Source organism: Anastrepha ludens, chromosome 2 (genome assembly GCF_028408465.1).
Source record: "Anastrepha ludens isolate Willacy chromosome 2, idAnaLude1.1, whole genome shotgun sequence".
NCBI lineage: Eukaryota > Metazoa > Arthropoda > Insecta > Diptera > Tephritidae > Anastrepha > Anastrepha ludens.
In genome coordinates this window covers 76065320-76077333 of record NC_071498.1, presented here as the reverse complement: position 1 = coordinate 76077333, position 12014 = coordinate 76065320, and the positions used below count along the sequence as shown (strand labels likewise).

The 12014-nt window shown below is 40.4% G+C and overlaps 1 protein-coding gene across 1 annotated transcript in view; it reads left to right on the top strand.

Moving 5' to 3' along the window:
* Nucleotides 1–5113: 5113 nt before the first annotated feature.
* Nucleotides 5114–12014, top strand: part of LOC128871895 (uncharacterized) — a 29409-nt gene continuing 22508 nt past the window's right edge. The window contains exon 1 of the mRNA XM_054114049.1: nt 5114–5425. Coding sequence (XP_053970024.1) covers nt 5225–5425 — 201 coding nt within the window. The 5' untranslated portion in view covers nt 5114–5224. The remainder of the gene's footprint in view (nt 5426–12014) is intronic.

The following is a 12014-nucleotide window of genomic DNA, read 5'->3' as shown; positions in this document are numbered from 1 at the left end:
GCCGCGGTCACAGTTTGTCACCGATTTGGCAGCAAGTCCAACCTGACGAAGTAAGAGGAGGAACGGTTGGCTTGGGCCAGAGAGGAGATCTAAAATGGCCGGGCCTTCTACGCAGCAAATGTTCGCAGCCTCCAATCCGATGTATGCGAACCAAATAGAAGAAGAGCTAGCCATCAAGAGGCAGCGTTCTGCGGATAGCGAGGCCTCAGTGGCATCGAAAAAGCAGAAGCACAGACACGAGATGGCTAAACCGAAAAACGGAGACGAAAGACCTACGACGTCAAAAGCAGCGGCAGCGGCCAGTGAAATTGCCAAGAGGCACCTTATAGTGGCCCTCACTGACCAGCTTCGGCGAATGTCGGAGGACCGATGGAAGGTAGTGGAAATAAAGCCACTGGAAACCCAGTTTACGAAAATGGACGCAAAGCCGAATGCACCCATACCTGCATTCGACGGAGTAGGGTGGTTCAGCGGCGTCAAAATTATAAAATGTAAGGATGTACGTACGGTCGCCGTTGCCGAATGGATTGGTGCGTGACTACCATTCGGAATTCACAGAGAGAATGTTGGTTCGAATCTCGGTGAAACATCAAAATTAAGAAAAACATTTTTCTAATAACGGTCGCCCTTCGGCATGCAATGACAAACCTCCGAGTGTATTTCTGCCATGAAAAAGCTCCTCATAAAAATATCTGCCGTTCGGAGTCGGCTTGAAACTGTAGGTCCCTCCATTTGTGGAGGAGGAGCTCGGCCAAACACCCAAAAAGGGTGTACGCGCCAATTATATATATATATATATAAGGATGACCCCACGCTCACATGGCTAAAGGACGCAGTAAAAACGCTTCAAGGCCTGTAGGAAGGGGCTTCTCTAGAAATTGTTGATCGTAGCTGCATTCCCTCAATACCGAAGGCAAAGGTTTTCATTCCATTGAAAACCCGGAAAATGCACTGCGACTACTAGAAAGACAGAACACGGACGTGCCGGCAGACAACTGGGAAGTATTGAGCGTGGCAAAACCAGCAACTGCTGTAGGAGGCCAAGACTACATTATCCAGATCAACAAGCCGGCAGAGGACCTGCTTTACGCGCGATTCGGGAGGATGGCTTGGGGAGTTGGTAGCGTGCACCTTCGCCTTAAAGGAGAAGGGTGAGCTAGAGAAAGTATCCAACACCGAGAAGGTACTGAAGCCAGATGTTGAAGGTCCTTCAGATAAACATCGACGAAAGTAAGAACGCCTCAGCCGAGCTCCTGCTCAACATAGATGGTATCAGCTACGATGTGGCTCTAGTCCAGGAACCATGGATAGCATCGGGCAACATAGTCTCCGATCTAAAGTCACACAACTACAACACCTACATCCCGATTGCAAAGAATAAGATAAGAACAGCAATAATGGTTAAAAAAAGTGTATGTTAATATATTGATCATAATCTCTCTTCAGACGATCTGACAGTGGTGGCGCTGGAAGGCTGCAAGGATGAGACGTTACTCTTTGGGTCTTGCTATATGCCATATGATGAAGAAGCACCACAGATAGAACTTCGAAGGCTGGTAGAAACAGCTGCCAGAAAGAAGCATTCTCTGGTGGTTGGAACTGACGCTAACGCACATCACACGGTCTGGGGTAGCGCAGACATCAACGACCGAGGTATGTCACTATTTAACTATATTCTTCAGAGTAGCCTAGAAATAGCTAATAGAGGTGAAGAACCAACATATGTTGGACCAACCTCGAAGAATGTACTTCATTTAACACTTTACACAAGCAAGCATGTTATGGTTCAGGAATGGGAAGTGTTGAGTAGGCCCTCATTACATACGCTTTCAGGTTAAATTTCGAGCAAAAAATAAGCTTATATCGTTTAGAAATTCTAAGAATACGAACTGGGACTTGAATAGGGATATACTATCAAAAACACCAATGATACTCCGGAAATACAGGTCACACGTTGCACTTAAGAAAGGGGTTGAATTGTTTGCAACTACTCTCGTTAAAGCCTTCAAAAGATCCTGTCCCCCAACACGTAATATACGCAAGGTAAAGCTTCCTTGGTGGAACAAGGAATTAGGAGCACAAAGGCGTAGGGTACATGAATTCTATAGGATAGCCAAAGTTGCTGACAATGAGTTCTGTTGGAAAGAGTATAAGGATCTACTAAAAGTATACAAGAAAGAGATACGTAAAGCTAAGAGAGAATCTTGGAAATACTTCTGTAGCAGTATGGAAGACACTAACGATGTGGCTATAATTAGGAAACTGTTATCCAAGAATCCGTCTATGGCAAGAACAATACGAAAAATTAACGAGGAGTGGGCTGACAGCTGTGAGGACTCTCTCGAAGACCTAGTCAGCACACATTTTCCAGGGTGTGCGGACACTGCAGATGTCGCACCTAGCGGAGATATTGTGCACGACATCCCGACGAACGTAATTACGACCAATAAGATAGAATGGGCTATACAAAGTTTGGACCCATATAAATCGCCAGGACTGAATGGAATCTTCCCAGCCAGGCTCTAAAAGGTAAGCCATCTTATGGTACCATGGTTAAAAACGTTATTCAGGGGATGCTTGAAGTTCGGCTATGCTCCTGTATTGTGGACAGAAGAGAGAGTTGTGTTTATTCCAAAAGATGGGAAAAGTAACCCTCTCTACACGAAGGAATACAGGCCCATTAGTCTGACCTCATTTCTCCTCAGAACGTTAGAGAAGATTCTAGACACATACATTAGAGACACAATTGCGCCGACGTATTATCCAAGGCGCAGCACGCTTACACTAAAGGCAGATCTACTGAAACTGAAACTTGTACTAAACATAGAAAAGGCGTTAGAATATAAGGAGTATGCTCTAGGAGCATTTCTAGATATATCAGGGGCCTTTAACAACGTGACAAAAGATATTATTTTAAATAGCATAGAGTCACTTAATGTGCAACCCGCGGAATGTAACGATACGAGCGTCACCACATATGCGTGCAGAGGCACTCCGCAAGGTAGGGTAGTATCGCCACTATTATGGTTACTTGTAGCACATGAACTGCTCAATAAATTTGACGGAGGGGCACCAAAACTAGTGGCATATGCAGATGGCATAGCTATAGTAGTTACGGGAAAGTATCTGGACACCATCAGTAATGTGATGAATAACACACTTAAAACGGTACACCAATGGATATCTCGCGCAGGGCTAGGCGTAAACGTCGGAAAAACGTGCATGGTACTTTTTACCAGGAAGTACCAGGTCCCGACGTGGATCCTCCTGCAGCTACTCCACAACGAACTACTTCTCAAAGATCAGGCGAGATACCTCGGAGTAATACTGGACAGTAAATTGCTGTGGAAGCACAATGTTGAGGAACGGGTGAAATAAGCCAGTAATGAGATGTAGGCATGTAAAAGAATTCTGGGCGTTACTTGGAGTCTATTACCCTCTCTGATGCATTGTTGCTACACGGCAGTGGGTAGACCGATATTGCTGTATGGGGCCTTAGTATGGCGGACTGAGACAAGAAAACTGACATAATTAATGCCAATAGAAAGGATTCAACGACTCGCTCCTCTTTGCATAAGAGGAGCGATGAAAACCACTCCAACGGCGGCGCTGGAAATCATACTCAGCATGCCACCTATTGACTTTATGGCGGAAAACCTGGCAGCGAAATGCGCGAGGAGGTTGGTAGCTGCTGGAGTATTCACCTATAGAACCTTCGGTCACAACTCAATAGGATAGTGAAGCTCAAGTAGCACACACTACATGACTCCGTACTTTAGTTGGGAGAGAAGGTTTCGCACTACTATTGAAGATGAGGGATGGCACAAAGGCATGAAGCCTGGCCATAGAACTTTTCACATCTATACAGACGGCTCTAAATCTTCAGATGGAGTGGGAGCGGGTATTTACTGCTCAAAACTAGGGATAAGGCAGCCTATCAAGCTGCCAGACCACAGCAGTATTTTTCAAGCGGAAGTTTTTGCTGTGGGGAAAGCCGCAGAGCTAGCCTACACTAGAACAAGAAAGAACTCAACAATTAATATATACGTGGACAGTCAAGCAGCAATAAAAGCAATAAGCTCATATTGTATTACAATATGTCCAAAAATGTTCGACAGAGCAGGGAGGCCATAGAAAGGCTAACCGGAAACAGTAGGCTGCATATCTATTGGGTACCTGGTCACAAACGCATTATAGGGAACGAAATAGTAGATGAGATAGCAAAAAGCGCTACCTTTTGAACAAGAGAACGACATACAAAAACCGCTAAATATAATATATTATACAATGAAATGGACGACTACATGAAAAGGCGACTGGAAGCTAGGTGGACTAATCTAACCACATGCAAAAAGGCAAAAGTCATGTGTGAACTAAAGACAAAAAACTGACTCAATTCGTACTTACGCTCTCGCGAAAGGACTGCAGAACTATCATATGTATGCTAACAGGTCATAATCTATTGGCTGCACATGCGTACAAGATAGGGATTGCTAACACGGACAAATGCAGGAAATGCAAAGAGGATGTTGAGGAAACTTTAGAACACCTTCTGTGCGTTTGTCCTGCATTATCAAAAACGCGTTTAAAATGCCTGGGAGTGCCATTGTTTGTGGGTCTGGAAGACGTCTCAAAAGCTTGATGTCTACTTTAGGTATTCATAAAGGTCGGCCTCCATCTGGTATCGCTAGGGACCAAAAGGTCTATGCGTGGATTGTTGCCAACCAAGCTAACCTAACCTACTTAATGTCAATGGACTGATGTATAAAATAAAGGGGAAAGAAAAAAAAAAGTTTAGTGATATAGGGTTACAAGTTCGTTGAGCACTCATGACCTTTCAAGGGAAATTTTAAAATTGATCCAAATGAGAGGTCATTGTTCTTAAACTAAGTTTCACTACTAACTGCCTACTTTGCTCGCTTTCGAATTACCTTTTCCTCCAAAGGGATGCAATTTCTGCTTTTCCTTCAACCTCTTTGTCGATTTACAACTTTTTATACGGGAGTTTCAGAACTCCATTGTCACCACTTATCAAAGCTTTAAGAATTAAGGTTTCCTAGGAAAAATATTTCAATTTTAAACAGAAAGAATTTATTCAACATACAAATTTTGAGATTAACATACACAATAAAAAGATATACTCATATATTTTATTCCAAATACACATTCTGTATTTCTTATTAAACTATTGAAGGATTACCATATAAAATCTACCATTTAAGCAATGGCAACCAAGCGTGGACGTGGTGAAGGAGACGTGAAAAGGAAAATGGCTCGTTTAAGATTAAAAAATGTTATACGAAGTGTAATGATAAATAGAATTTGGTTAGTGGATGTCAGTGAACAAAAACTCTCGCTGAATGTTAAGAAAAATATAGCCATGCTTATTCGGCCACAACATAAAGTCGGAATCCTTACAATGGCCGTAAGTCTTTTGAAAAATCTATGGTAGCACATATTATATGTATGTACATTCGAACATACGTATGAGTATGAGTGTAGAAACATGGCGGAATGATAAAAGGTGAAGTAATAAGGCAGCTTTCTATGTTTTTTTCTGGCAGCCTTATACTTTACAATATTCCGTTTATTCGCTGGACGTTCGGTGTGTTGCTTCTTTAGAGGCATTTACTTATATTTAGGAGGCAATTCTATCATTATCCAAATATTATTTGCTAGCAACATGGTTTTTTCATAATTTTTTTCTTTAAATTAAGTGACTAAAAACACATCTAACGATTTATTTCGAAGAATTTAAAGAAATATCAATGCCACTTTAGCTCTACTTTGAGGCGGAGTCAAGGCATTTCTGTAGCCTTCAGAAGTTTCCGACTGCAAATATTTTTGTAAAATTAAAATTTTTAAATATTATGAAGTAACAAATTACCTAAATATGTATACATATGTGTATGTAGTAAGAGTTATATTGTAGAATATAGATGTTTAAAAAAAAACTAAGTAATGTTTGGAAATTTGCAATTCTGTATTTGTAGATGTAAAGTGCGCGCACTTGTTCGTACAGATGTGGGAGCGCTGCACTTGCGCGTCTATGACCACCTGCAAATAATTTATTTACAAATATCCCATCAAAACTTACTAATTGGACTATATGGCAGGTGAACCTCTTTGTATTTGCATAAACGCTGCGCTAAAAATCTGTTAATGAAAAGGTTCTGTATTCTATAGTGTTGAGTTTATTCATGAATGTCTCTTTGCCTTTGCTTTGTTTATCACTATATGCTATGCTTTGATTAATTTGGCAAACAACTGAGATCAAGGCGAATCTATTCAAGGTGGTGACATTTGAGCTATAAGAACATTTTTTAATTAAAACTATTAAGAGAAAGAGAATAGAAGGAAGAAATTAAAAACTTGTTAGTCGAGCATTCACAATACAGCAACAACTTTCCGTTTTACTGACATTTCTAAATTAAAAGCGAATGGAAGAAGAGGGAATCAATTACTCAAATCACACCGCATTCTATAGGGACGCCTTGAGTGAGATCGTACTGTAGCGAACCGAGGAACTTCGCAAAAACGTCTGGCAACATTTACCGAGCGAATGAATTACCAAAACGAAGGCATAAAATCGCCTTGGCACAAGATGGCGGGACAGAAATCGCTCGATAAAGAAAGCTGACGTGTGTGCGAATAGGGAATTATTCTGGGACATTTTATTTGAATAAAAACGTAACAAATTCGTAAGAATATTTTACTTCGAAAACGGAGATGAATCTTAATGTAAAATCTGCAATAAAGTTGTAAAATCCGGTAGTGTAACTAATTCAAAAAGGCATATACAGAACTCCCATGCAGATATGTTTACTTAATATATATTACATAAGTAGTGCAAAGTTTCAAAGAGCGACTGCTACACATATAGACCATGACGACGAACGGATAAAATTAACATTGAAAGTGTCGCGAAATGAGATCATATATAAATATATGTATATATGCTTGCATTGATATGATCATCGAGAAGGCCCGACCTCTGAAATTTTTTTACTCCCAAATAAGTTCGAAAAACGTCATAAATTTTATTAATGAAAAATGCAATAAAGTGACAATACGTATGGAATAATTTAAAAAGAAGTACTTTAAAATTGCACACGACCAATGGTGTGCGATTTGAGTGATCTAGGAAGATCAAATTGTCAAAATGGGTCGCAAAAGATCATTTAATATATGGTATAAAATCACAATCTGAATTTGAAACAATAAATTAATCTTTTTATTAAAAAAAAAATACGTGCATAGTATTAAAATTAAAACATTTATTCGACTTTTAATAACTTTTCTATATCTATAAAGCCTTTCGTGCAAGTTTTCCTTGACAGCCTTCTAAGTAATGACATGGACGATCCGATGATATTAATGAATACCTTATGAGGTAAAAATTTGTCACAATTCGAGATGTTTTAAGAGTTTTTAACTTGCTTGTTTAGATATTTAGATAATTTCTCAATGAGTCAATATTTTTTTTATTAAATTTACGTCTAAAACAGAAATTCTGGTCACTTCTTTGTAATTGTGGAATTTCCATCGTTACATGTTCCGTAGCACGGTTTAACTTTATCTATTATGTTGTACATCAATTTCAGGCTCATTATCTTGGGGCGGTCGTCGTAGCCGAATGTTGGTTGGTGCGTGACTACCATTCGGAATTCAGGGAGAAATTAGAAAAAGTTGTGTACGTGCCAATTATATATACATATATATATCTGGGGACGCAATGATTGCAACTTCGGATAAAAGACCTAGATTTGTATAGTGTTTGTGTTTTATTGTGAGCTTTTGGAATAAGTGGAAGAAAGGGTTAAAATTCATATCGAAGCTTAGTTTAGATTCACGGCGAATAATTTTGTGGCATCATTGTGTTACCTCTCGACGAATTCTGATAAACCTGGTCCAGCTCGAGTGTGTAAGAGGCTTTTCGGACTTGCTCGCAAATACCTCAAGCGTTATTTGGCTAGAGGACTCGGCTTTGAGAGGGTCAAAGAGCTTTCCAAAGAACCTCTTGGTCCCTCGACGGGCGTACCAAAGAAAATAGATCGTTCTTCAAATGCAACTCCACCAGAAAAAGTGCGGGAAAAACGTCTGAGTCTAGAAGCTGACTCCGAAAGCAGGGATTATGCTATGCGCAGTGCCAAGACCCCCATGCCTCGTCACGATGGAAAAGATGCTCAGCAGCCCATATCATTCCAGGATGCGTTGAGTGAAGTTAAACTGGGTATAGTACCACACGATTACCTGGCTACCATCCGGTCTGGAGAAGAGATTAAAACTATTCAGAACGTCATACTAAAACAAACAAGAAAGTAATATGATCGTTTTTTAAAGCCCAGCGATAAAATGCAGATAAATGTTTCTCAAGAGAACGCACAGATCGTTACTGATGGTTTCTTCGATCACCGTCAATCCAATGTCCACTGACGTAATCCAGCTGCAAGGCTTCTATGGTAACCATGGGTTTGGTAAAGTCAAACTAAGGTGAAACTCCCAACCTTCGCTCCCAGCGGTGGCTAGGGGACCGACACTAAGCATAAACCAGCCACATACTCTGTTCTTGCAGAAGTAAGAGCCCTTTCCTAAATAATGCTAAACCGGCACCGCGGAGGGAAAATGGAGGTACAGTGCACCAGACAAAGCTAGTTTACGGCGGAGGCAGCACTTGGTCGGAAAAAACCCGAGTCATTCCGGTACGCAGAATCGACTGCCATGAAAATGGGCACGTAGAACCAGCTTTCCAATTAAGGAGCGCTGCAAAATGCTCAACAAGCAATTTCTACTTGAGTGCTACCGAAGGTATCACCCCTGCAGACATTTCCTATAGCATGAGAACGTCAGAAGGCATCCCTTCAACTACACCAACGAGATCCAGGGCAAGACACAATTACAACTATGGGACCGGACAGTATATAGGCATACATTAGAATGCCTCCTAAACTCCCGATCTCCGAATGCCGTTATAGGAGATCAACCACTACCTATAGCAGACGAAGATCTTCAGCTGCCTCGTAAGACTCGCGTAACTTTGACTCAATTAGCTTATGGATATTGTAGTAGATTAAACTTCTACTTACCCAGAGTTGACCCCGACAAACCCAATATATGTCCAGCATGTGAAGGCACATCGCACAACACTAACCATCTCTTCACATGCCCACGCAAACCTACTCACCTAACACGGCTCTCCCTCTAGACGCACCCTGCCCCAAATATCTCCGTTCCTGGGCCTACCGTTAAATGAGTTGACGTTAAGCAACAGGGAAAGTCAGGGCGCAACTTGGACCTAGGAAGAAGTCAGAGAAGCGGGGGGTAAAAGTAGGGGAGGAAATCGACTGCTCGTGGCTACAAAAGCCGCAGGTAAGGATTCCCAACCTATAAACTGAATCGATGCCTTATGTGCCTCCAAGGAAAATTTACAATGCCAAAGCAGCATCTGATGTTTTCTGCAGAATGTTCATGAAATAAGGAGCCAGGAGCCCGTCCCTGTTAATAGTGTTGCAAAAGGCATTAACAGAGCTGATGGTAAGTGTATTTATGTCAGTAGCCCTCGCCCAAGAACGGGGATATTTCGAAGCAATAAACTAACGTGTATTTCCCTTTTACGGCTCATTACGACGGATCTATTGGCGGTATGGGCAAAAATTCCCAATCCTAGAGGAGAATAAGATGCTATTTTAGCCATCGGATATCATTCGCGTGAGGAGGAGACTATACCAAAGACAAAATCTCAAGCCCACTTCGAACACTGTCGACGGAGTGACCAACTTTAGAACCTGTGCTGCGATGCCAATACAAAACAACAAAAATAGGGTGAATGGAATAGCTTCTTGAGTTTACTAGTTGTGATAACATAAGTATTATAAATCGTGTCAATGAGCCAACATTTGTTAATGCCCTTAACTGGCTTCTATTCTAACAAAATGTAAGGTATTGTATTCGAGATTTCCTATTTTCCCGGCCCTAAACCAGCTTTCGGCGGACGCCGTAGCCGAATGCGTTGGTGCGTGACTACCATTCGGACTTCACAGAGAAAATGTTGGTTCGAATCTCGGTGAAACACCAAAATTGCCCTCGGCAGGCAATAGCAAGCCTTCGAGTGTATTTCTGCCATGAAAAAGCTCCTCATAAAAATATCTGCCGTTCGGAGTCGGCTTGAAACTGTAGGTCCCTGCATTTGTGGAACACCATCAAGACGCACACCACAAATAGGAGGAGGAGCTCGGCCAAACATATATATATATATATATATATATATATAAACCAGCTTTCAAAAATCTCCGCATGGCTGGGATAACTGGGATCTCCTTCGTTTTACCTTTAAAGAAGATCAGAAGAACTCGAGCTTACCAATCTTGCATGAGCAAGAGCTTGAAACCGAAGGTGAACAGCTTCGCTCAGATATTGTAACAGCTTTTGAGGGCAGTTGTTTCCTTGTGCGACGTTCTTTCGAGGAACAAAAAACATATACAAAAAATCTATAGTCCCAATCTTGTCTAAACTATATTAAGCGTATCTTCTGTTGGAACAACACATTAGAGAACTAAATCTAAAAGACCGAACTCTGTGCATGAAACAGTTGACCTGTCAACAGGGCAAATCGACAGAGACTGCCTTACTATATATCAACTTATAAAAAGCTCTGCTTCGCCTGTTGTAAAACAAAATATTCGTCCTCAGCATGGTGACCTAAAACTAGACAAAGAACTGCAAGGGCAGACTTAAGTAAATTGCTACGATTGATATGCGTCGGCATAACTGATACACTCATAGGAATACCTCCCTTCGCTATCATCATAGACAAGGAAGCTACTCTAGCAGCACTATGACTGGACAATATTTCGGACCAAAGATTCGGGAATTTCACAAATTTTGCTAGATATATGTATAGTTGCAACGAAATTTATAAAAAAGCCTGTGCTACAATTGCGTGATGCAAATGCACTTGCTTCAAAGATTTTTAAAAATTTCGAGATATGTATTTTCGATCGAGTGCTCTGGGAGGCAGGTAATCCATATATTCAATCTAACCCGGGAATCTGGTATACAGATGAGTCGAAGTTCGAGGACGGTGTAAAAATAAGAAGAAAACCATCGTTACATGGGAGATGGGTGTAGCTATGGACCGATTTCGCCCATTTTCAATAGCATTCACAAAACGTAATATGTGTCACTGCAGTATACTCGTATTAATTTTTGTTATTTTTGCTTTTTGATTTATCATGCGCTTCAAATAACACTTATAGAAAGCAAAACATATTTCTCATTAAAAATATGTAACTACTTAAATATAGTAAGTTAAAGGAAAAAAAATTAATGTCTACAATATTACAATTTATTTATATCTCTTCTGTCTCTTTATTATAACGGGTGAATTTTTAGCTATTACCTTGGGTTTAAACAGCTGACGCACGTTTCGTATTTTGTTTCACTGTCAGACATCCTCAGTTTGGTCTATAATTTAACCATGAATCGTCTTACAAACGAACAACGCTTGCAAATCATTGAATTTTATTATAAAAATGCGTGTTCTGTTAAGAAAGTTTATCGCGCGCTTCTTCCATTTTATGGTCAGTTTAATCGACCCACTGAAGCGGCTATTCGAGCTATTGTGACTAAATTTAGAACCAAATTTACATTATTGAATAAAATATCGCAGCTTTATCGACCAGTGTTAATGATGATAATATAATTTTCATAATGAATAATTTTCAAACAAACACTCGTAAAATTCAGAAAAATGCATGAAATTTTTATTTAAATCGATAGTACAGTACATATAATTTAATGTTTGAAGATTATTTCATGCAAATGTTGGCCGCGACTGCACTTCAAATGGTCCATCCGTTTAGTCCAATTTGTGCAATTTTGGCATACTCTTTCCAATGTTTCGGCCGGTATCTCACATATAAATGCTTTAATGATGTCTTCCAATGCGTTAATTGAAGCAAGCTTGTCTGAATACACATGAGCTTTAACATAGTCCCACAAAAAATAACCTAAAG